This window comes from Thunnus albacares, chromosome 3, assembly GCF_914725855.1.
Source record: "Thunnus albacares chromosome 3, fThuAlb1.1, whole genome shotgun sequence".
NCBI lineage: Eukaryota > Metazoa > Chordata > Actinopteri > Scombriformes > Scombridae > Thunnus > Thunnus albacares.
The window spans coordinates 5,451,813-5,475,566 of record NC_058108.1 but is presented as its reverse complement, the minus strand read 5'-3'; the positions used below and the strand labels follow the sequence as shown (position 1 = coordinate 5,475,566).

General features: G+C 39.0%; 1 protein-coding gene across 1 annotated transcript; it reads right to left on the bottom strand.

Annotated features, from left to right (window-relative positions):
• Positions 1–901: 901 nt before the first annotated feature.
• Positions 902–23,397, bottom strand: cplx2l (complexin 2, like). The gene is made up of 4 exons (XM_044345963.1): positions 23,131–23,397; positions 21,574–21,658; positions 5,944–6,122; positions 902–2,650 (listed from the first exon to the last, which is right to left on the bottom strand). Exons 2-4 carry the CDS (start codon positions 21,602–21,604, stop codon positions 2,459–2,461), a joined length of 402 nt encoding a protein of 133 aa, XP_044201898.1. The 5' UTR covers positions 21,605–21,658; positions 23,131–23,397; the 3' UTR covers positions 902–2,458.
• Between the last annotated feature and the right edge of the window lie 357 nt (positions 23,398–23,754).

The window sequence follows — 23,754 nt, the reverse complement described above, 5'->3', positions numbered from 1 at the left end:
ATTCTCAATGGAAAAAAAATGAGTTGTCAGCTGATTCACTGTGTGAAAATGTATGCAGAGGTACCACATTTTGACTCTATAATCAGTCTGAGAAGACACATGATGGTGCCTGGTGTCGGCCAGAAAAACAAAAAAATACATGGAAGCAAAGAGTTGAAAATGCAGCAGCGATGTAGGGTTTGTGATTGTAAGGCGGGAAAATCAATGGAGTGTCACAATTTGAGTCATCACACTGCAGTGCAGCATTTCAGAAGAGACTCCGAGTCCGTTCAACATTATTAACGGTTTGTTTTCCTCAATGAAAGTGAATTTTCTTTTAGTTTTTTTCTTTTAGGTTTTTTTGGAACATTCACATATTCAGTACCATGTCCTTTGATAATATCACTGCAGTCATGCTAAGGCTTGCATTTGTCACACAAAATATTTTTAGCTAGCTGTCTGCACTGCGTCGATTTAATTTTGCTTTTTTAAATGTGAGGAATTTTATTGTTACAGTATTTTCTTTGGTGCGAAGGGACCTCACTGCAAAAATGAGGAACACATACAGTTTACTACCATTCAGTCTCAAAAGTTAACCTACTACTTCTATGACGTATCAAGAGCATTACAGTTTAATGAATATTGAGTACACTTGTTCCTGCTATTTTGATTATTCTAGTACGACAGTTTCATGAAAAAACAGGTAACTTAAATCACTAATATGTGGGGCTTGAAGGCAAAGCAGCTAAATGGAATTCAGCCACCATTCATTTTATTGTTTACACCCGTGCTTCTTGAACTGTGACAAAACGAAAGCCGATAGCAGACTCAAGGCATTCATTGAGTGAATGAAGTCACAAAATTTCACCTGCTTATTTCGTGTCCTTTTTGACCCCACGTCCCCGAGAAAGACGGCAACACATTTTTGATGTCTGTGAACAAGGTTTTAAATTTTTATTGAATCTCAAGCACAAACATACATGATTATCCTTTATTGCTCATGGCATTCTTTGTTGTCCCCAGCAGCTCATTCTCACATCTAAACCACCAATAAGTAGAACAAAATCAAGCATCATTTCACGTCGTAGTAGTCACTTCAGTATGTGTGTGTGTGTGTGTGTGGGTGTGTATGTGTGTATAGAGAGAAGTTGGTCTCTTTCTCATATATCTTCACATGATGCAAAATCCAGACTTGTCATTTACTTTCAAGTTAATACTGCTTAATAGATAATCACCAGTACATATTTTTGTTTATTCGTACAGATTCATTCAGTATTCTCTCCCTGGCAGTACACCCTGATAGTAATACTACTGTATATATAATGTAGACTCTGGTTTTATGGCTAAAAGCTTAAGGTTTTGGCTGTTGTCTGAACTGCTACACGGTCATTCTTCAATAAAACAACAACAACAATAATAATAAAAAAAAGAAAACCCTGCAAACCTGTAAATTAAATGTCCTCAATGCATACATACAGTATCATTTTTAATTACTGATATTATTAACGGTTATATCAACATGATAGTGAAAACACACTCAAACTTAGGATTTATTGCCTTAATATTTTTTGCATGATAAAGAACACAGGGAGGGTGGGTTTGTACATATTCACACAACAGACTTTTCTAGACAAATGGCATGCAACACATACTGTAAGAAGGAGGTCGGACGCACTGAACAGGGGAATAGAAACATTTTTTTAACACTACACTACATGGATGTTGTCACACTTCGATGTCGAGCATTTAGGGAGTGTGTAGGGGAGATAGACAATAGGTTTAACAGAGAATGTGTAACACTGTGCAAAAGAGTTTTACATAAATTTTAGACACAGTCGAACACAAAACAGTAGCTTTAGGAGCACACAAGTCTTTAAATTTCCTTTTTAAAATATGGCTTATCAAGTTATCACATGTTTTTATTATTATTAGAGACAGACACACAGTTAGTATAATAATTTCATATAATATTTTATGATTGTTTGCCCACCTTGAGGCCTGTTATGTATTCATTTATTTATATACAAATTGAGTGAACAGCATGGTGGACTAGGAGATTGTTTTTTTTTTAGTGCTGCGAGAGAGCTCTGCAGCTATCGCAGAGGAGAGAAAAAGGAGTTTAAAACTTCTCAGATTATGAGGATAAACCATCTAACATTGTTTCTTTAGCCCCTCTGCTTGCTGTTAGCTTCATTAGTGTAACATAGCTAACTTTAACATGAGCCACGCTAACGTTTACCTGGCCATTGGGTCAGCCTAGCTTAGTCTACAGGCTGCAATTCACATTGCTGGTTCATATCTTATTAATTTCCCCACCTATGTCACATCATAACCTAATTTGTTTTGTCTGAACACCAAAACACTGTATTTAACTTCATTTTATGTACTTGCATGTGAAAAAAAACCTGCTTTAGGCCAACCTCGTGAATTTAGCCTACGAACTAAGCTAGATAACATTAGCATTAGCCAGCAAGCTAAACTACTTCTTTAGCATGTCTTGCAGTGGGCCTGGCAGGTATTTCATCACTGTGTCCATGATGCTTTCCTCTTCCTCCTCATCACCGCAGCCGGGTGGCACGGCCTTCTTAGGTCGAGTCAAGCTGCCGGCTGCAGGCTCCTCCGCAGCGGCTGCTGCCTCAGCTTCGGCCTCCTCGCGCTTTTTCAAGCCATACTGGTGGTCAAACACAGAAATATACATGTGTTGAAACTGTTGCTCTGAAAGTTAAGCGGGGCAAACAATGCAAAGAAAAATCAGGTAAAGGAAAACACATCACACTAGAATGACACAAATATCAAGAAAATCTTATGTCAAAGGTGTTTTTCATAGCTGTACAAGACAGGTGGATACAGTATTTCAAAATGGTGCCCCATTGAATCTAATGAAAGTTGTGGAGAAGAGGTCCTTCATGCTTCCTTCAATCAGCAGCTGCCAAGTGGCCAGAAAATCAACTGTTGCAGCTTTAAGAACTAGTAATGGACGGATTCTTTTCAAAGCATCGGTTCCTTCGAGTTCATACGTGTAAATTTATCGAACCTTTCGAGTTTTAGTACGTCTTTGCAAAATGTGCTGTCAGTTTCTCCGTGACACTCAGTTATAGTACATGCGCATTCGACAGTTAGTGCAGCTAATGCCAGTGCATTACCAGTCATCATGTATAAGTTTACATTAATAAAGAAAAATAAATAATATTAATTTAAATGCATTGATTCAGTATACCACTTGTATGTAGGTAGGCTATATAAGCTCAATACGATGTTACAGAAATGTGATGTGACCAATGATCTGTCGGTCTTTTTGAGGGGCAGGTAGCAGACCTCCTAGTTTGAGAGAGCAGCAGTTTGTTCAGTCTCGTTCAATTTAACCTGCCGTCTGTCTCGACTCGAGCCCAATTAAATCGTTTCTCGTTCACTCATACGTCCTAGTCCCAGAGAACGGTTCATTTGATCTCGTTCAGTGAGTGGCTGCCAGGCTGTCTCGACTCGAGTCACTCGCTGACGTTGTCGTTCAAGACAATGATTCCCGCTCATTCATTGGTGCTCATTCATGTTTTGAGTGACTGCACCACCGTAGCAGGCAGTGTGAAAAGTACCCTACGATAACAGTGAGTGGGTGTGGGCGGTATGAGTGGGATTCATGAGCACTTGGCATGTTCGACAGGCTGACCCGGTACATACTGGACACTAAAAAGATTCGTTCAAAAAGATTTGTTCGTTCATTCTTGCCCATCACTATCAAGAACTGAGTTGTAATCAGGTCTGCTTGTAACTTGTAAATATGGGGCAAATTGAACATTATTCATCCCATTCTCTCTATCTGTCCCTTTCTGAGTCAGTTCATTTATTTCTGTGTGTTTGAGCAGAGTAATATTTTGGAATATCTTAAAAACAGAGTAAATCTCTTGAGAGTTAACACCATGACAGTGCATGTCAAAAAATTATTGTTGCGTCACAGAGCAAAAATCAGCTTTGAAAACTGTTTGAACCAAAACTTAACCTTAATTCAAAAAGTTATTACAGCAAGCAAAAGAAAATTTTACGGATTGAAATCCATAATGTTTTTAATTAATATTTATCTCAGTTTGTATGAGGGTATGCTGTGAAACACTAACATCATTCTCCAAACTTTGTTATTGAAAATTATTAGGTTTGTCAGTTTGCACCATTATATTTGTCAACCTACCAACGTCATCGAGACAAAACTACTTTACAATCATGACACTATTTGCTTCATCATCTTTGCTGACGTATGACATGCATAAAGTAATATGAACATTTATGGCGGTATCTGGCACGACATGATAAAACTGTGGAGGAAAATGACAGAAACCTTTTGGTAACAAGCACTTTGGGAGTTGTTCCTTGCTCTTTGTCCTCCTCTGGGACAACTTAAGAAGAATAGAGGAGGAGGTGAGGAGCCAGGAGAACAGTGCTGCTTTTCATCCCGCTGATTCACAGTTTTCCCCTCAGACCTGCCCCACCCACAGACTGCCTGTCTTTCACACTACCTCTGCAGTGAGGTGGTTACACTGCAGCCATTACCATCACAGCACACCCCACACGCTGACGTCTGTCGAGAAGAGAACTTAAAGCAAACACTGAATGAAAATGAGCTAACGCTAGTGACAGCTGAGCTCAAATTAGAAAATGAAATGCACATAAAACTAATGCAGGACGCAAACATTTATGTAAGACAGAAATACAAATGCATAAAAGTGTACGATGTATAAACCTGCACAATGGCCAGTGCTATTTCTGAATATATTTATTACTGTCTAAAAATTCTAATTGATTGTTATTAATCATGGCTCCTCATTTTGTTCCTCAACTGCTTTATTTTTCTCTTATTTCTGTACAGCTCTTTCCTCGATCCTCCACTGATGTATTTTATCATCTCAGAAAGTTAAAAATAGCCTAAAAGAAAACATGAAACATAAAGCAAACAAAAAATAGTGTCATAATAGTCTATTTCCATCACAGTTCTGTTAAAAAAAAAGAGTTTCTCTGGCAGCCGAGATGTGACGCCTTTAGAAGCTGAGCTGACAACAGAAGAGAGGACAGCATCCAAAAATCATCAAAGAAGATTTTCCTGCTGAAAGCATCAGTAGTAACAAAAACGTATTTGCTGGTACACCTGTGGTAGCAGATCTGGATTGTTTCTCTTTAGCCATGCTAGTACCGTATGGCTCTATGGATGTTTGCCACTTTGGTCCGGGCCAAATTAGTATCGGGTGGATTGCCATGAAATTTGGTACACACACATTCATGTCTCCCTCAGGATGAATTGTAATGACTTTGGGAATGCCTTTCATCTAGTGCCATCATTAGGTCAGAATTAATACTACAAAATTAATGACATACTCATCACTCATGGCTTGCTAACACGCAAAATAAGATGGTGAACATGGTAAACATTACACCTGCTAAGCATCAGTATTCTATTTTTCATTTGAAATGTCTTTTAAATGAAAAATGAAATTGTTATAAAATAACTTTGCATACACAAACCTAATTAAATGGATACAAAGAAATGGTAGTTAAAATCATAGGAAATAATAAAACTCATAGCACCACTGTGTCTAGTTACAGCCTTACACAGCTGTCAGCTCTAACTGCCTTTGCTGTCGCTGTTAACCTGCTGTGTTGTCACAGCCAATGTCATTTCAGTCTAGTTTACTTTTGTTCCATTGTGGGAATTTTTGAGGGCACTACAAATAAACGTAGCAGTGGGTAAATGTAGTGCACTATAGTAAACAGAGATTGAATCCATACAGAGCCATCGTCTTCTTTGTTTCTATAGCGCTTGATATTTTCTGATAGGATTCACTGTTTCAGTCTCACTTTTCTTTATATTAGTGTTATAGTCATCGTTTTTATTCACCACCTTCATCTCCTATGACTGATTTTGTTGGATAAAAGACTTGGTACTTTAGTTAGTCAGTGAGTTGTCTGTCATTGTCACTATACCTTATCCCTGATGCCTTGTCTCATACTTTCTCTCTCAGCCTCCATCTTGGCATATTTGGCCTTCCTCTCCTCCTCCTGCTGCCTCAGCGCCTCCTGTCGCTCTTCCTCCTTCTTTGCTGCATCTGGGTCCTCCTCCTTCTCCTCCCCACCCAGCATCTTGCCTACATCAGGAGGGCCTCCTGAGACAGAGAGAAAGAGTGGGAGAGAGCAAAAAAGAGAGAGAGAGAGAGAGAGAGAGAGAGAAACAGACAGTCAGGCAAATAAAGGAAGACATGAGACACCATGACAGCTCTAGCAGGCCTCTACAGGATTGAGATGTCAAATTACCAGATTAGTCTGTTGGACAGTGAGAGAAAAAAATTGTGACAGAGAATCAAGGCAGAGAGGTAAATTAACTCCTGGGACTGACAAAAATAGAGACAGCTCCTCAGGTGAAGCCTTAGAGAGACATAAAGAAAAGAAGAAAGCTACCAATAGCTGTTATTTTGTGTCAAAATCCAGTTACTTTGACCAATTTCTTTCTTTCCAGTTTTATTATTCCTGTGGAAATGTATTCCTGTCATGGCGGGGAAACCTTTGAAATAGCAATTAGACCATCAGGCAGACGTTTTTTTTGTGGTTTATTTCAGAGAGTATGGACGATGTGTTTTAACATACCAGCCTTTTCTCATGAGCTACATATTCCAGCTTGTCAATTTACTGGTTCAGTAAGTTGTTTAACTCTTGATCATGGCTGCAAATGTGTGTATTTATGTTATGTGTTCTGTTCTCTAGTCTTATTACATATTACATATTAGTTTCAGTTTTTTCAGTTTTTTCAATTATAAAAGATGAAACGTGTAATGTAATACGATACAATATATTTTCTGTTTGTATTATTTGTACTTAGTTGGATTTAGATTATTTTTCAATGCTCTAAATTAACGTTAATTATATTCCCACTGAGCCTATAAGCAGTCAAATAAGAAGTGGCCTCTGTCACTGGTGTCAAACATAAATATCTGACTGACCAGTTGAGTTGTTGACTGTGTCTCCACCCTGTTTGCAGCCTGATTGGAGACACTCCATACATACCGGTAAAGCACCAGCAGCATGGTTGGGAAATGAACTGGTCTAATGCTGCTCCTTTCACTCATACCTGAAAAGCAGTGCTTTCTAGAGCAGGGATTTTAGAAATACTGAAGTCACAAGCCCAAATTTCCTCGTGCAGTGCAATCCTCATTAAGAACCATACCAGCGACCCAACAAAAAAAAATCAGTAAAATTGTCTTAATACGTTATTTTTCCACATTTTATATATTCATTTAACTGTTAAATATATTTTCTGTAAATCGCATCTTCCTATATGAAGGTCTAAGTCTTCTCATTCCAGTTTCTTTTGGCCTAAAAACAGTCACCTCTAAGAATATTGACTCTACGCCATGCAGCCTCAAAGAAATCGTGTTTTGTGTGTAATTGTAGAATGTAAACTCCTTCTCAGGTCATAAAAAAACCCCCGATTACCAGAACAACAACTAGCTTTGGTGGCCCTGTAGCGGGAGGAATAGTCCCCACTTCCCCGACATCAAGGAACTGTGGATCAGGCTGTAACTGTGCATCCAACTATCAGCATCTAATTTAAAATAATCAGACCGAACAGGACTTACTGTTTCAGACTTGCTGCATAATCAGTATAATGCAAGACGAAGGAAGAAAGAACGAGCGAGATGTGAGAGAAAGCACAGTTCATAGTATGAATATGAGTTTTGCTTATTTTACCACAAGGCACAAGCCCTGGAGTGTGTCTTACTGTCCCCGTAGGAGTTATACATCCCATTAAATAATGCCTCATGATGCCGAAGCACAAAAATGCTGAGTGTTGAAAAAAAAACAACAAGAGAAAAGAGGAAAACCTGTCAACAAGCATCAACAGAAAATAAAAAGACCAAGAGAAAAGGCGGTGTGGTCTAAAGGATTTGGGGGGAAAGACTGGAAAAGATAAGTAGGAAAGAGGAGGGAAAAAACAAAAAGAAGAAAGAAAGACAGGGGAGATAGGGAGTCTGTATACTGCTGAATATCGTGACAAAACAAGACATATTTAGAAAACAAGGAGAGCGTGAGGAGAGGGAGAGAATCTGTCAGAAACTATTGAATCCAATTAGCTGAGCTGTTCCAGTTAGTGGGATTACCCAGCAGTTTCTGTGGGACCAGAGAGAGAGGGAGAGAGCGTGACAGCTAAAAAGATGGAGGGGAGGAAAAAAATGGAGGGAGCAACGAGAAGAATGACAAATTGAAGGGAGGGGAAAGAGAAGGTGGAGAAGAAATTGGGTGTAAAGGCAAGAGTGGTGAAAAAAAAAGAGAAGAATTAAGGGCAGAGAAAGAAAGGGGGGAGAGGAGGGAAGAGATGAGAGGCAGGCAAAGGGCATCTGAGGAGAGAATGAAAGCAAGCAACCAAGAAAGAAAGAAAGACATTGTGCTCTGCAGCTGCCCCCGGTATTGTTAATATTTTGAATCATCAGCATAATAAAAAACGAACTGCACCAAAATGCTGAGATAAAAGACCGGAGAGGCAGAGGACAGGCAGAAAAAGATGAAGTGTGAAGGGATGAGTGCATGAGCAACAAAGGAGAAAAAGAAGGGAAATAATAAAACTGCAGTCTATGAAAAGAGAGTGAGACGCTTTTCAGTGATTTCTACAGCTACAAGCTCATCATCTCAATCTTGTTTAAATGTGTAAAATGGGTATTTATGACTGCATTCAATTCTATGTATTTTTTCTATAAGAGACCCGAGCAGAGAACAAAATCTGTTTAATCTAGTTATTAGTAGGCATGAAAAATCTTTAAAAGCAAATTGGACCTTTTGGGAAAAAAGGCTGGTTCAGTTCCTTGCCAAAAGTTAAATGAGAAGATCGATGCTGCTGTCCATAAATAAAAAGCTGGAAACAGCAGCCGATTAGCTTAGCTTAGCATAAAGACTGGAAACAGGGGGAAACAGCTAGCCCGCAAGTATCTATAAAGCTAAACTAATCAAAATGTGAAAAACAATATACTATTTCTTGGATGAGTGCAGTAACTTCTGGTAGATTTTGTTACCTTCAGACAGAACCAGGCTAGCTGTTTACCCTGTTTACAGTTTTTTGTATGTGAGTTTTTGTGCTGAGCTAATCTAAGCTAAGCTAAACTGGCTGCAGGTGGTAGCTTCATATTTAGCATACAGATGAGAGTGGTATCAATCTTCTCATCTCAGTCTCGGCGAGAAAGTGAATAAGCATATTTCCCTAAATTAACTAATACTTTAAATACTGTTCATCCATAGTTATGACATGTAAACTTCATCAACACATCAGTGCTGTTCACACATTGTTTGATGGACAGGTGTAGGGGGAATTACAGTGCACACCACAGCATTCAGGACTCAGCATCAAAGATGAGAACTCAATCTAAAAATAACAATAGATCAATCACATTAATGAGCTTGGAATTAAATGAAAGAGACAGACAGATTAGACAGAAATACAAAGAGAAAGACAGAGAAATCCAAAGTAAACTAAGGTGTTGCTGTATCAGCCAAATAGCACCAAGAAGGCTTAAGTAGGCTGCCCAGTCATGATACGCTATCTCTGCTTCTTACAAGTGTGTGAAGGGGGAGAAATGGAGCTAAAGTGCATATACGGTAAGTGTCCCTATATGAACATAAGGGTATAAATAATTGCTTAGTTCCATTTTAGGCATACATGCATGAGTTCTAGTATGGTTGAGCAATTACTCTTCATGTGTATAAGCATGTGTGGATGCATATTATGGATGCAAAATATCTGGTGTGACTTTGCGTTAATGGCTAACATTTACATGCAAACAGTGTTTGCGCTAGCAGTTCATATCTCAGTTAAAGTGTTACTCCAGACTGTTTGTATGCAACTTTAATCGCCACTTGCCCTGCATGCATACATACTCTAGAGACGCCATTTTGTCTTAATTACAGTGCATCAGCCACTGACATTAGTAAACACTGCAACAGGAAATAAAACTGGAACCATTAAGAATTCCTATTTGCAAATGAGTAGTGGTATACATTGATGCACATATCATACCATCAAAACACTGAGTTTAACTTGATGACATGTTTACATGTGGTAGTATCCTTGCTAATGTCAGAATATCCCACACTTATCTAGATTTCTCAGAGCAAGTTTAAGAGCTTACCTTGGATACTGCAAACAGTATTCAGGATCAGCGTATGAGCCCAGTACCTGAATATCTGCAATAGCGCTCATGTAAGCACTGCTATTGAATCCTCTAAGTAGAGCAGCTTTGCCTCATTGTCAAATAATTCCCTTACAACGACACAAAGAAAGCCCCACAGTACTTCTTTTGACGACGGTAAGCCAAACCAAAACAAACTTAGTCTGGTTTCACAAAATCTTATTAGCACATTCAAATTGTCTTTGTTCGGATATAAAAAAAAAAAAAAAGAAACAAAAAAGGATCCTGGGTGACAAAACCCTGTTATATTGAGCCATGATCCCGGCTCTTGCTTTGTGTGCCATTTGCGAGAGATACAGCAATGTCCTGTCAAGCCAGAATAATTCTATTAAACTGTCAGGCATCACATAAACTGTGTCGAGCTATGTTTGAGTGTTTTGATTTAAGTGTCTCTACACTTTAACCCTTCATTCTGTATAACGTTTTTGCAAGAGTCTGTGCAACATTCAATATATAAGCTAATAGAAGCTTAATGGAAAGCTGACAGGTTGGCCTTTAGCCTGCTTTCATCATTTTTATATAATCCACATTACAACAGATGAATCGACATCGATGAAGACAAAGAAGCATTTAGTAGAGCACAGAGCAATTTTTCATCATGCAAAGCCGGTGCAAGTATATTTTTTAAAATTTGATCTCCTTCAAACTTTTCTGGCAGAGATAAAGTTATACGATGATTCTTTTCTCGATACTTTCTTCAGTTTAGATAAAAGGTGTCATCTTTATAATCCTTTCCTTCTAAAAATTCTCTGCTAAATCTTTGTTAAATCCAAAGTCTTGAGGGAAAGCGGGAAAAGGAGACTAACCTTAGCTAACTCTCCCAGTGCTTGAACCTTTGACAGCATCAGATAAACAGTACTTATCTTTTCTTTTCCCACTCAAGGTTCTCAGGCAAATCCCTCTCTAAATCCAAAGTGTGGTGGGAAAGCGGATGAGTATAAAGATCTAGGTTTGGCCTTCGGGACAAAAACCGTTGTCTCAACGCAGTTTATTTTTACAGCGGACGGGGGGGGGGGGGGGGGGGGGGGGGGGGGGGGGGCCTGGAAGGAAAGGAGGAGAAGGCATGCTCACTGTTGTTCTGCTGCCTCTTTATTCGCTAATTGGTGGCAGTTGTGCTTTGAGTCAGCTATAATTTCCCTCAGGTGGAGCAGCTTTGCACGATGTATAAAGCAGGAGTCAGAGTGAGACGGCTTTATTTCACACTGGGGCTTAAGTTCACCAATGCAAACTTGCTCTCTTGACCCACAATTTAAGAAATATAGGTTGTCAAACTGCCACCTGCTCTTAGCTTATATTTGGAAGTTTTTATGCCAGAATCTTCTTTAAGTAACATTTGACTCTCAATAGCTAATTTCTTATAGTTTAAAGTTACAGTAGCTGTTGATCCATTTAATAACTAAACTGAATATTTTTGTATCATATCTCACCTATGTTGTTTATAGGGCAATTACCTGAACATGTTGAAAGCTAAACCTAATTTGATTTGATGATGGATTTGAAATGATTTGGATCTGAAAAGTGGATTCAATGCTAAATAAAGATTCAATAAAATGCTAACAAATCAATCCCTTCTACAGATCTGGTTCTGACCGGACAAAGATGATATTATCATCTGAACACCGCAGCTTCATCATGGATGTGGTGAAAACTTCTGTCTTGGATTTGAATCCGATGAGACTGAACAACCTGTCTTCTGATCTGCACATAATTTGAGTAGCAAGTGGCATGATTTTACCAATGACATGGGGAAGATATGTATATATAAATATTTAATAAAGATAACCAACAGGGTGGGAGTAATCATGCATTAACCCTAATATTCCAGCATAAAAGGTTGTGATTTACCGCTGCTGCAGAATATGGTTGCTGGCATTTGGTCAAGGAAAATTCTCAGCATTCTGTCATAGCGTTATATCCGTCAGGACACCCTATTTTTGACAGCGCCTGCCTCGCGGAGGCAATAAGTTGTTCAATATCTGTCACTGTCGTCAAACCAGTCAGACGTTTCTTGTTCTTGTAGTCCAGGGCTTTACGCTGACACCTTAATGATAAGTTACAGTCTGTCTAAACTGTCCACAGAGCGCTCAGGGGAGGGAGCTTCTGTCAGGGCAGCTCGGAAGAGCCGCTGTGTGTCTCAGGCTCTGCCATCAGTTTAAAATGCATAATGACCTGGCAGCCATCAGCGCTTGTGATTGCTCTGATGAGGTCTCAGTACCAGTTTGTGGAATGGGCTGCATGTTTTCGTCAGATTTTTCTGACTGTAAGTCGATAGTGCTGCAATGTACATCTTAATACAGTAAGTCATTTAATATAGTCTTGTTCATTTTTGCATTGCTAGTGGTGGAGTTTAAGGATTGATGTCTCTTGGATAGTTTGTGCAACATCATGATCCAGAGCACTGTTTGGTATCGATAATTCTGGTCCTTGATGATCTCAAATTATTTCAATGACCCATCTAAACTTTTGCCTCTTGTAGCTCCACCGTCAGGTCAAAATTTCCCAATGGGCAGATTGCCATCAAAGTTACAGAGCACATTCAGTGTTCCCAGGTGTGAAAATGGCCATTTATATCCTAGAGTCCATGATGACGTTGTTAAATGTCTTGTTTTGTCCAACAATTCCAACAATCAAAACTTGAAATTCAGTTTACTATGATATAAAACAAGTACAGTAGTTCAGTACAGTGCTACTAAAAATTAAAAGTGGGCATTCAGTATGTGTTTATCAGATGCAAAACGTAATAAGATAATATTATTTTGCTTCCAGTATCATCTACACTCAAGTACCTGCGGCTAGTTTATATATTTTGAAAGGAAAACATTTCTAAAAAAGATCATAGAAACCTGGTTACAAAGAGCTCTTTGTCCCTCTCTTTCTCTTTCTCTCTCTCGCTCTCTCTCGACACTCGTGACTTTGATGGTTGGATGCAGTATTTTACAGAGTTTATAGCATCTGGACATACTGTCAAACACACACATATATACACACATCCTGTGCACTCTGGAAGGAGCTGAAGGTCAATTTGATGAATTAAATATGATTTGCTAAAGCAACACACAAGGAGAAGATGGGGAAGCGTGCGTGTCTGTGCGCGTGCGTGTGTGCATATGCAATGAAGACCTGATTCCCTCAGCCAATCATGTTAGAGTGCTGCTAAATGTGATTATCTGTACTTTGAGGAGACGAGGTGAGGGAAGAACATCTCAAGGTGTCTCCTGTTTTCATTTCGCCTCAAATCACACTGCTTCGTTACACTTAACCACTGAACATGCCATCCATTAATGGGCATTAATAGTATGCTTGTCGACACTTTGTTACAGGTTGACATATAATCAAATATATAATGAGGTTAGGTTAAAGAATTTAAATTTTTGTTTTGGACACAAGTATATCAAAAGACATGGGAACTGTAGTTGTTGCATGTAAGAAAATAATGGTTATACCTTTGTTATATGACAAGGTGACAAGGTGTATGATTTTAGCAAGAACAGTAGTATGTCATGTTTAACTTACAATATGAACTGATTCTCCTCAGCTTTTAAGAAAGATCTAAGAACAAATACATTGCAGAACATAAGCCAATTAAAAAGAAGGTACCTTAAAAAGTAGTTGGGACATTTGTTGCATCTGTTGGGGAATATTTTCAGCCACGGATTAATACAAATTTTGTGTGCTAGTGGGTATTTATTAGTGATGTGTCAATCTGATACACTTTGAATACATTAAATACAGTTTATCTGTCAGTCTCATTATGAAATGTAATGTTTCTTTCATTCCATCAGGGTAACACACAACAATGCTTGGCCTTATCTTACCTTACATAAAAATGATTGAAATGACTTCCACTCAGTGAGGTACACATATTAAAGAAGTGATTTTGATTTTTTCCTGGGCTTTATCCTTTAGTGTCTTGTCATGAAGACTCAACAGCTATGCTTTGGGCGGTCAGCTGCCATGCAGTACAGTATCATGACAAAGTAATTTTAGCTTGTTTGCTATGTAATCCATGAAGCAGTTATTGCTATTAAAATAAAGGACACTGAACATCCAGCATGGTGGGGTGTACTCTAGTTCACTTGTCTTTCCTGCCTTTCATCCTCTGCATGCTGCAGCAGTGACAAGCTTTTCAAAAACTCCTTTTACAAGCGCATCATTTTTGCATCATTTTGCAAAATGAAAAAAAAGAAAAGAAACATTGGCATGGGTTTGTATGGGGAGGTTCTGTTGTCAATGTAGCCTCCAAAAGGATTAAAAATTAAATATGTTTTGTTTTTCCTTTGAGTCTGTCACAAAGCTTTGGTCAGACTAGACCACTCACTGTCATAAGCTATTAAGGGGCCTATTATGCTCACTTCCAGCATAATTTTATTTTTGGATTCTACGAGAGTAGCTTTGCATGATTCACAGATCAAAAAACTCCTTATTTATCTTATACTGGCCCTTTATGCAGCCCCTCAGTTCAGCCTCTGTCTCTAACAGGCAGTTTTAGCTCCTGTCTTTTTAAGGCCCCCCTTATGATGAGCTCATCCGTTCTGATTGGTCAGCTTTCCAGAAGCCTGCCAAGGGATCAGAGTGGCATTAAGTTACCACTGATGCAAACCCAACATTTCCTACTGCTTCATATTAAAAGCTTTTCAATGACTAAATAATGGGAGACTTTTTGAAACAAAGTGCCTGATGATATAAGATGTGTCACAACTATGTCGTCTTTTAAAAGCAAGCTTAGGACCTACCTGTTCTCTGTCTCTCTCTCTCTCTCACTCACTTACTCTCTTCAGGTATGTGTGAGTGGGTATGTTTGTGTGGGTGGGCAGGGGATGAATTATTTTGAGTTTATGTTTTTTTCACATATATGTATTTAAATATATATTCATGATTTATTTTATTTTGTTCATATTTGTTGTGTGTAAAGCACATTGAGCTTACATTGTATGGAATGTTCGATATAAATAAAATTAACTGACTTGACTGGAGATATACTTACAGTATTACTGTAGCATTAAATGTGATGCACGAATATAATTGCTATAATAAAGATTTTAAAAAATGATTGATAGTCTTAATCTCACAGCGGTGGAACTCTTGATACTAGAGTTTCTCAAAGTTAAAATCTAATTTCCTTTGAACACCTTCGCTTCAGGCATTGCAATAAAAGTCATCCTCCTTTTTGGTGCTTTAGATCCGTCCAAGACTAGACACAGAGCTACAGAAATGTAAAATACTGTATAAATGCAAGCAGAAACAGACTGACTTCTTGGCATATATTTATCCTGTGATAACACATATGTCTCAAATTGATGTCCTAAAAAACCTCTATATTCCTCTAGCAGAGCCTGTACAGATTTTTACCTTGGCAAGCCACGCAAGTGTTAATGAAATTTAATAAAAATGTTAAATGTTTGCTAATTTGACAATTAAACTCTTGCCTGCGGGGTGTGATTGAGCATCATACCTTGGGGCTAATGTCTACCTCACATATCAACCCCCTTTTCTGTCAAATTAACTTCAACTTTTGGGAGTTGGGAAGTGCCGAGTCAGCACTGAAGCACTCAGAAGCATAAGCAATCAATGCATAAGGAAACCACAATGGTTCTTGGATTGAAGGTTGGGAGAAAAAGCGTACGAGAGCCTGTTTCATAGCTCCCAAATAACAACAGCGCTTAAATGATTAACAATCTTGAACTGTAGGATGAAGTGCAACTTCCATATTTTAGGAACCTGTGAGCTACATTGGTGACTCACAAACTGTGATCTAGGGAGTCAGTGGTACAGAACTACTTTATCAACAAGTTGACATTGCTCGATATTAGTTTGTGTCTACACACTCTATAAAAGAGTTGTTAGTTGTATCAGCAGTTAATAGCCTAAATCCCTCTGTTTTTGTGGGCTGGATAGGATTTATTACAAAAGGCCAATTAGTGAGGTATTGCTCGTTATGCCTGTTGTTCAAACCAAAAGTCGAATTGTTAATGAGGATAGAAAGGTGCATCGATATTTCATTTCTTTTTCACACAATCGCAGAAAATGAATCACATGGAGAAAATTCTGGGGTATAAATATTGGTGACGCTTTATTTCAGGTCCCTTAATTATACACAAATGTTCTTGTAGTTGTGACATTTTACTGAGAGGGTGGTACAAATGATAATAAAAAACTGAAACAAAAATGTCAAGTTGGTTTAGTTGGTAAGTACCTACTCATTATATTGTATAATATGTCAAATGATATATTTGCATATTGGGTTTTTTCAATACTTTTCCTAAAAGTAGCTGATGTGCCACAGTTAATTCCTTGATTTCTTTGAAAGGGTTATGTAATTTGGTAGTATACCTGAGTATTACAGAGTTTTAAGTTTTGCAATAATAATTACATATGAGCCCAAATATAATGAATTAGCACTTGCCAACTAAACCAACTTTCTTCTGTTTTTTTTCTTTTAATTTGTACCAAAGTGCACCACTCTCTCTGTAAAATGTCCTAAAAATTAATCATTAAATACCTGCAAAATTTCCAGGAAATTAGCATAAAATTAAAGAACCTGTAAAATAAAGCGATACCTAAATATCACATCTATGGAGACAAAATTAGCCTTTTGGTCAAAATGTTAAGTGTATAAAAGTGCTAGGGGTAATTCAGAAAAAGCTTCGTCAAGTGCACAAAAAATATTTCGCATTCAAAACACAAAGTACAAATGGCAGCTATGGAAAAAAAACAGGGAGCTCTTCTATCCGACCATTCTGAATTCCCCGTTGATTTCAACAATATTCTTGGGATGTAGTGTGAAAGGTTCGTCAAGGATTGGACTTCCTCCATGCCCACTGCTCTACAATAATAGTGTCTATACAAGAAGAAGGTCCAGGGAAGTTCCCCTTATCTTACTGTTTAGTATGTGTGGATTAAGAATGTAAATAGGCACGACTATCTTTCTATCTTCTACACGGTTACAGTCCTGAGCTCACAGAGCCTCAGGTCACAACTAGTACAAGTTTAAGACACCTTTGTTTTTGCTTTACATATCTGATCCTCACACATCCAATTGGAGCAGTTCTCTATATATACAATATACAATATTCTGTTCATTAGTAGGAAGTTGACATAGGTCTATTTTCTCTTATACAGCATTGCATTTTGGAACTTTATTTTAAGATGTCCATTTAAATGTATTTGCTGAAGTTTTGGTCCAGGATGGCATACAGTCCAGGAGCCATTTTGCCATATATTGCACCAAGAATAGTTTGCCTATGGCCACCACCAGCAGGTTCATGAGTTTGCAATCAAACAGCTAAGATCAGATTTATTTAAAGGTATACTATGCAGGATTTTCCAAAAAAAACCCCCAAAAAACTAAGTATAGACTCATACAAAAATAATCCCTCTTAATCATCGCTTATGACCCACAAGTGTGTGGTGGAACATTTATCTGCAGAGACCCTGCCCTGTGCCTCTATTTTCTTATTTTTTTCTTATTTTGCTGTGTTCGGGACATTTCCGGGCATCAACCTTGGGGGGCAGTGAGTGTGTAGCTCCCAGACAATAAGGGAGCGCGCAGGTGTGAGGTCAGGACTAATAGCTTAGTGACCAGGTAACATCGCTGTCTCCGTCTCTCTCCGCTGCTCTGATCTGCTTTCTGTCTCTGTGTCATAAAGAGCTGCAGGTCTGTGTGTCTGTTTGACCAGGGGTGGGGCTGAGCTACACACACGCAGAGCAGAGAGGATGAAGGATGAAGCTCTGCATTCGCACAATGCGGCACCTTCCAACAGGGTTGCGCGGATGTGTGGCCATGTTTATTTCTACTTTAGAACATAACCGCCATGAAACAATCAGAAAATAACGTTTTATTTCCCTGATTCACAGGTTTGATCTCGCCAGCACTGCTCGCTCTCTTCATTCACTCTCTAGCTTGCTCGACCACCACTGAGAGGAGGAGGGGCCAACTTTGAATGCTGTGTTTACAAACACCAACCGACAAATCCTGCATAATATACCTTTAAGAAACATCTTATGATCTACCTTTTTAATATTGCTCTTGAGACTAGTTAACTTTTTGAATCTCACTGAAATATTTTATTAATATTTTATTTTATTTCATTTATTTATTTTTTACTCGGTTTTATTGTTTTTTTTAGTCCTTATGGGAAGTACCATGAGCTGCATTTCATGTATGAAAGGTGCTATGCAAGTAAAGTTTATTATTATTATTGTTGCATATTTTTTAAATTATTTTTGACATGCATTTATTTACATATAAATGCATATAAACGGTATATTCAATGCTTTTCAGTTGTTTAAATACCGATAAATATAGAGTGCTACAGTTGTTTTATCTACCTGCCAGTTACTTTGTTGTATTGTCATGACAACACAACAATACCAGTATCACAATACAACAAGACTATGAACTATGAGACTATGAACTACCGCAGAGGAGTAGACCCAACGAACTCCCCCGTCTCTGCAGATGATATGGCTCTGGATCTGAGTCCTGCTTAATCATCACAGTTCAACATTGCTCTGTTTTTCATGCAAGTATCTGTAATCAAAGAAGCCTTGGAGGATTTGTTAATGCACTGGCAGCATCTTCTCTTTCACAGAGACTCTCATCCACACAGTCATCACCTAATGTACTCAGCAAAGTATTTGTTACTGACAATGTGGAAAATCAAAACTGGAACAAAACAATCATAGGATGGAAAATAGCAAGGTAACAACAGGCCATAAGATCTGTCTGTTTTAGAGTTACAAGTGTAACACATGTAACACGGGAATGTGGCCCAAAGCTGATCAATGCACCAAAATCTGTCTGTTCGTAGGTTCTGAAATATTTTGTCAGACTTTTGTTTTTACTGAGTTATTCAGTCTCTCTCAGTAATGTACTTGACTTTGCACGTTGTATGAATTATTTTTTTGAGTGGTCTGGAGATGTAAATTTTCAAAACGTGTTTTTCAAAAGCACTTTAAATAACTGAGATTCAAAGATTAAAGTAATTGTTCAACATTTTTATGAAAATATTCTTGTTTCTCTTCCTTGCCTCGAGTTACATGAGAATATTTTTTGACTCTCCTTCTGTACATTAAAGATGAGGCTATAGCCAGGAGATGGTTAATTTAGCTTACTTTGCTTTTTGTACAGATTAAGCAAAGAAGATAAAAACATATTAATTAATTAGCTTTATTGCCGGTAGGCGGAGTTTGTTACCTTTGGACAGAGCCGAGTTAGCTGTTTCTCCTCGTTTCCACTCTGGGCAAGAAAGCGGATAAGCCTATCTCTCAAAATTTATAACTATTTCTTTAATTATTGATCTTTGAAACAGGCGGGACAAGGTCCATTTAGTAGCTGTTCTGGAGCTTTCTATCATATCATGTGATCTTCATCAGCAGATGTGCTAATGAAAAGTCCCTAAATTGCTTTGCCAGTTTGAAACAAGCAAATCATATATTAAAATGAACTTTTTGCCATACTGTGATAGTTAACATAAAAGCCAGACAGGGAATGTGGGAAGGGAAAGTGAAGGATGACAGGTCCCCGGCCAGAATCAAACCTGGGACATTATGATTACATGTTGCGCATCTTACACCACTAATCCATAGGGACGCCACATAATGTAATTTAATTGATTGAAGAATATTTCACTAATATTGATGTATTGACTGACAGGCTGTGACTGTTAGATTGATAGCTTTGCTGATTGATTATCTGGCTAATTGGTTTGTTTCATTATCTGATTCCCCCCCCCCCCCCCACAGGGAGCTGTAGTAGTTCAGTGCACTGTCAGCATTTCTGCAGACATTTCTGTGGAAAGAGGCCACTGTGTTTCAGTCAGTAAACATGGACCAGAGCCAAAGACAGCTCAAACTACAGTCGAAATGCACAAACAGCAGAATAATCACCCTCAGATAGGCATACACACTGATTGTAAGAAACACATTCACTGCTAAACTTTTTCTTTCTTGCCTCCATCCTCTCTATTACTTTTCTCTCATGCGCACAAATCTCTATACCCTGAAGTAGTTCTCTGCAGCCTCCATAATTCATCTTGCCTGGAGATGCAGTAAACACATACTCTGTCCTTTACCGTATCTATAAAACATCTCCCCAGCACACAGAGTGCAAATACACACGCACACACACACGCACACACACACACACAGGCAAACACCCACACTGTCAAATCTATTCCCAAAGTCCGCAGGCAGAGTGCTGCCCGCAGAGTAAAGCCAGCATCCAATGCAATGCAGTTGATTTAAGAATTCATAGCGCAGACTCGAGGCACGGCAGCTATGCAGAGTGAGGCAGCGCTGGCATTCTCTGCATCCCAATGAGGAGCAGGAGCAACTCCTCATCCCAACTGTAACTGCATAACACCTCCGTAACCCAGATGACAGCAGCTCAGCATCATACACGACTGACCAGCATGTGTGCAGCGGCCGCATTAAAACTACTGGTGCCACTTTCCTGCCATTCCCCTTGAAGCCCTAGCTGACGAGAAGGATGAATTACAGGGCTATAATGAGGACTAATTAGGGGGCAAATAATAGCTAAGATAATATTCTAAAGGATAATACCTGAAGGCTTTAAAGGACAGAAGTCTCATGGAAAAAACGTTAAGTCATAGTTCTTGGCAAAATAGCCCTTCTCTATCTCTCTTGCCTCAAAAGACGCCAACAGTTGGATTGAAAAGCATAATCTGCCTGAAGTCATGTGAAAACCTCATTACTCATATTTCTGGGATCTTCACATTATCACATCATAATGAGAGGAAAATTCAACCCTCCTTGCGCTTAGATCCTCTTTCAAATTCCATTGGGCGAGCTGAAAAATGCATGTGGATCAAGCTAAAAGTAAAGCTGCTGCTGTCCCGAGAAGGTGACATTTTGGAGATGCGAGGTTTTCACTTGATAGATACACTATTACTATGTGACTACTACTCCTGCTGCTGCTGTCCTATTTCATCTGCAGCGGTCCTCATTTACAGAGACTTTTAGGGAATCACTAGTCAAACAAAGACACTTTTTTTTCTACAAAAGCAGAAATAAAGAACAAATTCACAAATAGGTTTCTGTCACGCTGATCATCAAGTTGGCACAGTCTGACATTGTAAAGGACTTGGCCAACAGGATGTAATTTTTTAATAAGTCATGCCCTGCCCTGAGAGGTTTTTAAAAGCTAGATGCAGAAAGAAAGAGAGAGGGAATGCGTAGCTGTTGTTTGAAGTCAGCAGTTTGGCGCAAGATGGATTATCACAGCCCCAGTGTCCCCATAACTTACAGGCCAGTACTAGTACTGTACCACTGCTGCTGCTGCTGCTGCTGCTGCTGCTGAGCATCCCTCTAAATCCTTTACACTGCAGTGCTGTTAAATCAACCCCTAGCCCGGCAGGCTACTCACCTCCCAGCGCAGCTTTCATTACAAAATTCATGATGAAGCAGTTCTGTGTTCTCTTCCTTCAGTCGTCACGTTATCAGGGACAGACCTGCAGCCGGGGGGACAGAATACACAAGCTATGACAGCAAGAATACCACTGTTAGGACATGCAGATTCACTCCAGTGGGTTTCATATACAAGAGTTTGATGGGATGGGGGGGGATGATGATGATGATGAGGCTCGATGCGGACAAGAAAGGATGAACAACCTCCGAGGATCCTCAACATGCAAATAACCACCAATATTTTAAAGAAAAGTAAATATTTGTGCTTGTTTTCACTAAAATACAATACCTTCACATATAATAATACTCTAATGCCTGTGCAGAATGAATCGGCTCCCTAAACCTCCTCAAAATGTGACAAACTTTATACTCGAGAACAAAAAAGGTAGCAAAACTGGGTTAAGATGGCTTTACCCTTCACTAAAACACTGTATCCTGAGTTTTGTCGAGGCACCTGCGCCCTCGATTTACAACCACGCTCCATCTTGTGTGGAATTGTGCTGACGCTGCTCGGCTGCCTTTGATGTATCCTCATGGAAATAACTCCCAGAATAAAAGGACGAACAGAGACAGGGTCAAAGATGAAGGGTCAAATATGAGCAAGTGGTTTGTGTCAGTACGGGGGCCTCACACAAGGGGGAATATTTAACGATGCTATGAATTCAAGGTCCCACAGTGCATCTATGGGACATTTTATTGTCACTATAATAGTCAAATAGTATTTCTCTTGGGATTGAGAGTGACTCAGGACTGTCAAATAGGATATTTATATTGAAAATTGCATTTTCTGTAACATTGCTGCTATAATTTTGTGCTCCACATAGTAAGTTCATAGACTTATGGATACTTTATGATAATTTTAAAATGTTCTTTGTTAGATATTATAATATCCCAGTGATATTTCTGTGGGAGTTGCGAAGCTCAAGTCCGAATTTGAATTTGAACCTTACTTCACTTTAAGATTATTTTTAACCATCTTTTTTTTTTTTTTTTTTACCCCATAACAACCCCAAGGGTAGTTTTGCTGCATTTTCCACCATCCCTCTGCCATTGCAGTACAGCCTAGCGGGGAAAAAAATACCCTTGAAAACTTGCTGCACTCATTATTACATTGCTGCTCCTTCCCCGGGTCATTTTCATTCGCCCAAAGTCGAATCTGCGGCAGCCGAGCGTCTTTAAATCATTTCCTGGTTTCCTTCCTCTTCATCATCATCGTCTGCAGCAGCATCAGCATCACTTTCTCCTCACATGAACCCTTTACAGTATCAACTCTCAGCTCCTTTGGTGCGACGCGGCATTTCGGCACAATTACAGTATCCTGTTCATTTTATTTCTGCACACACACACGCTTGCAACACACACACACACACATATATATAGAAGATAATACATAATATACACAGCAGGCTGCGATCAGCATCTTTTACCAAGTGCACGAACATCCTCCCCATCCTGTCCCGTGCTGTAAAGCCACACACCAACATTCCCTTTCTTTGGTTGATCGGACATCGTTTACCTTCTTTTGATCCTCCTCCGTGTCTTCAGCTCTCCAAAAAGCCTCGATGCAGTTTTAAAACCCCCCTTGCTAATTTTCCTTCAGCTGGGAGAGAGAAGACAAGTTGTGCGTCTGAAAGCAGGGATATTGCCTCTCTGTCCGTCTCAATGTGCGGCTCTCAGTTTGCAGACATGCCGGTTGTGTCAGAGTCAGGCTGCAGCGGCGGAGGAAGAGAGTCTATTCCTGCAGGACGAGATGAGAGCATGCAGAGGGAGAAAGGGGGAGAGGAAGGGAGGGAGCACATGATTTTAATACCACCCAAGTGAAGATGCTGTTTCATTTTCACCGATTCAACAGAAAAGCTATATTGCTGAGTTTAAAAGGGAACATTAAAAAGGTTTCTTCTACTTGATTCAAGTGTGCACTATAAGACAACTGCTTGTAGTCAAGACAACCTGCAAGAAAAAACATCTAATCAGCATTTTCATAAGATTTGTCTTCATGTCCTCACAGTTCTTAATTCATTTGCTCCTTAATTCAAATCTTGCTTTTATTGTTTCCCAAAAGGACAAATTTATCATGGAGTAAAAGGAATTGTTGCATTAAAGAATGGTGTCACAAAAAGACACTTGAAAACATGCCCTA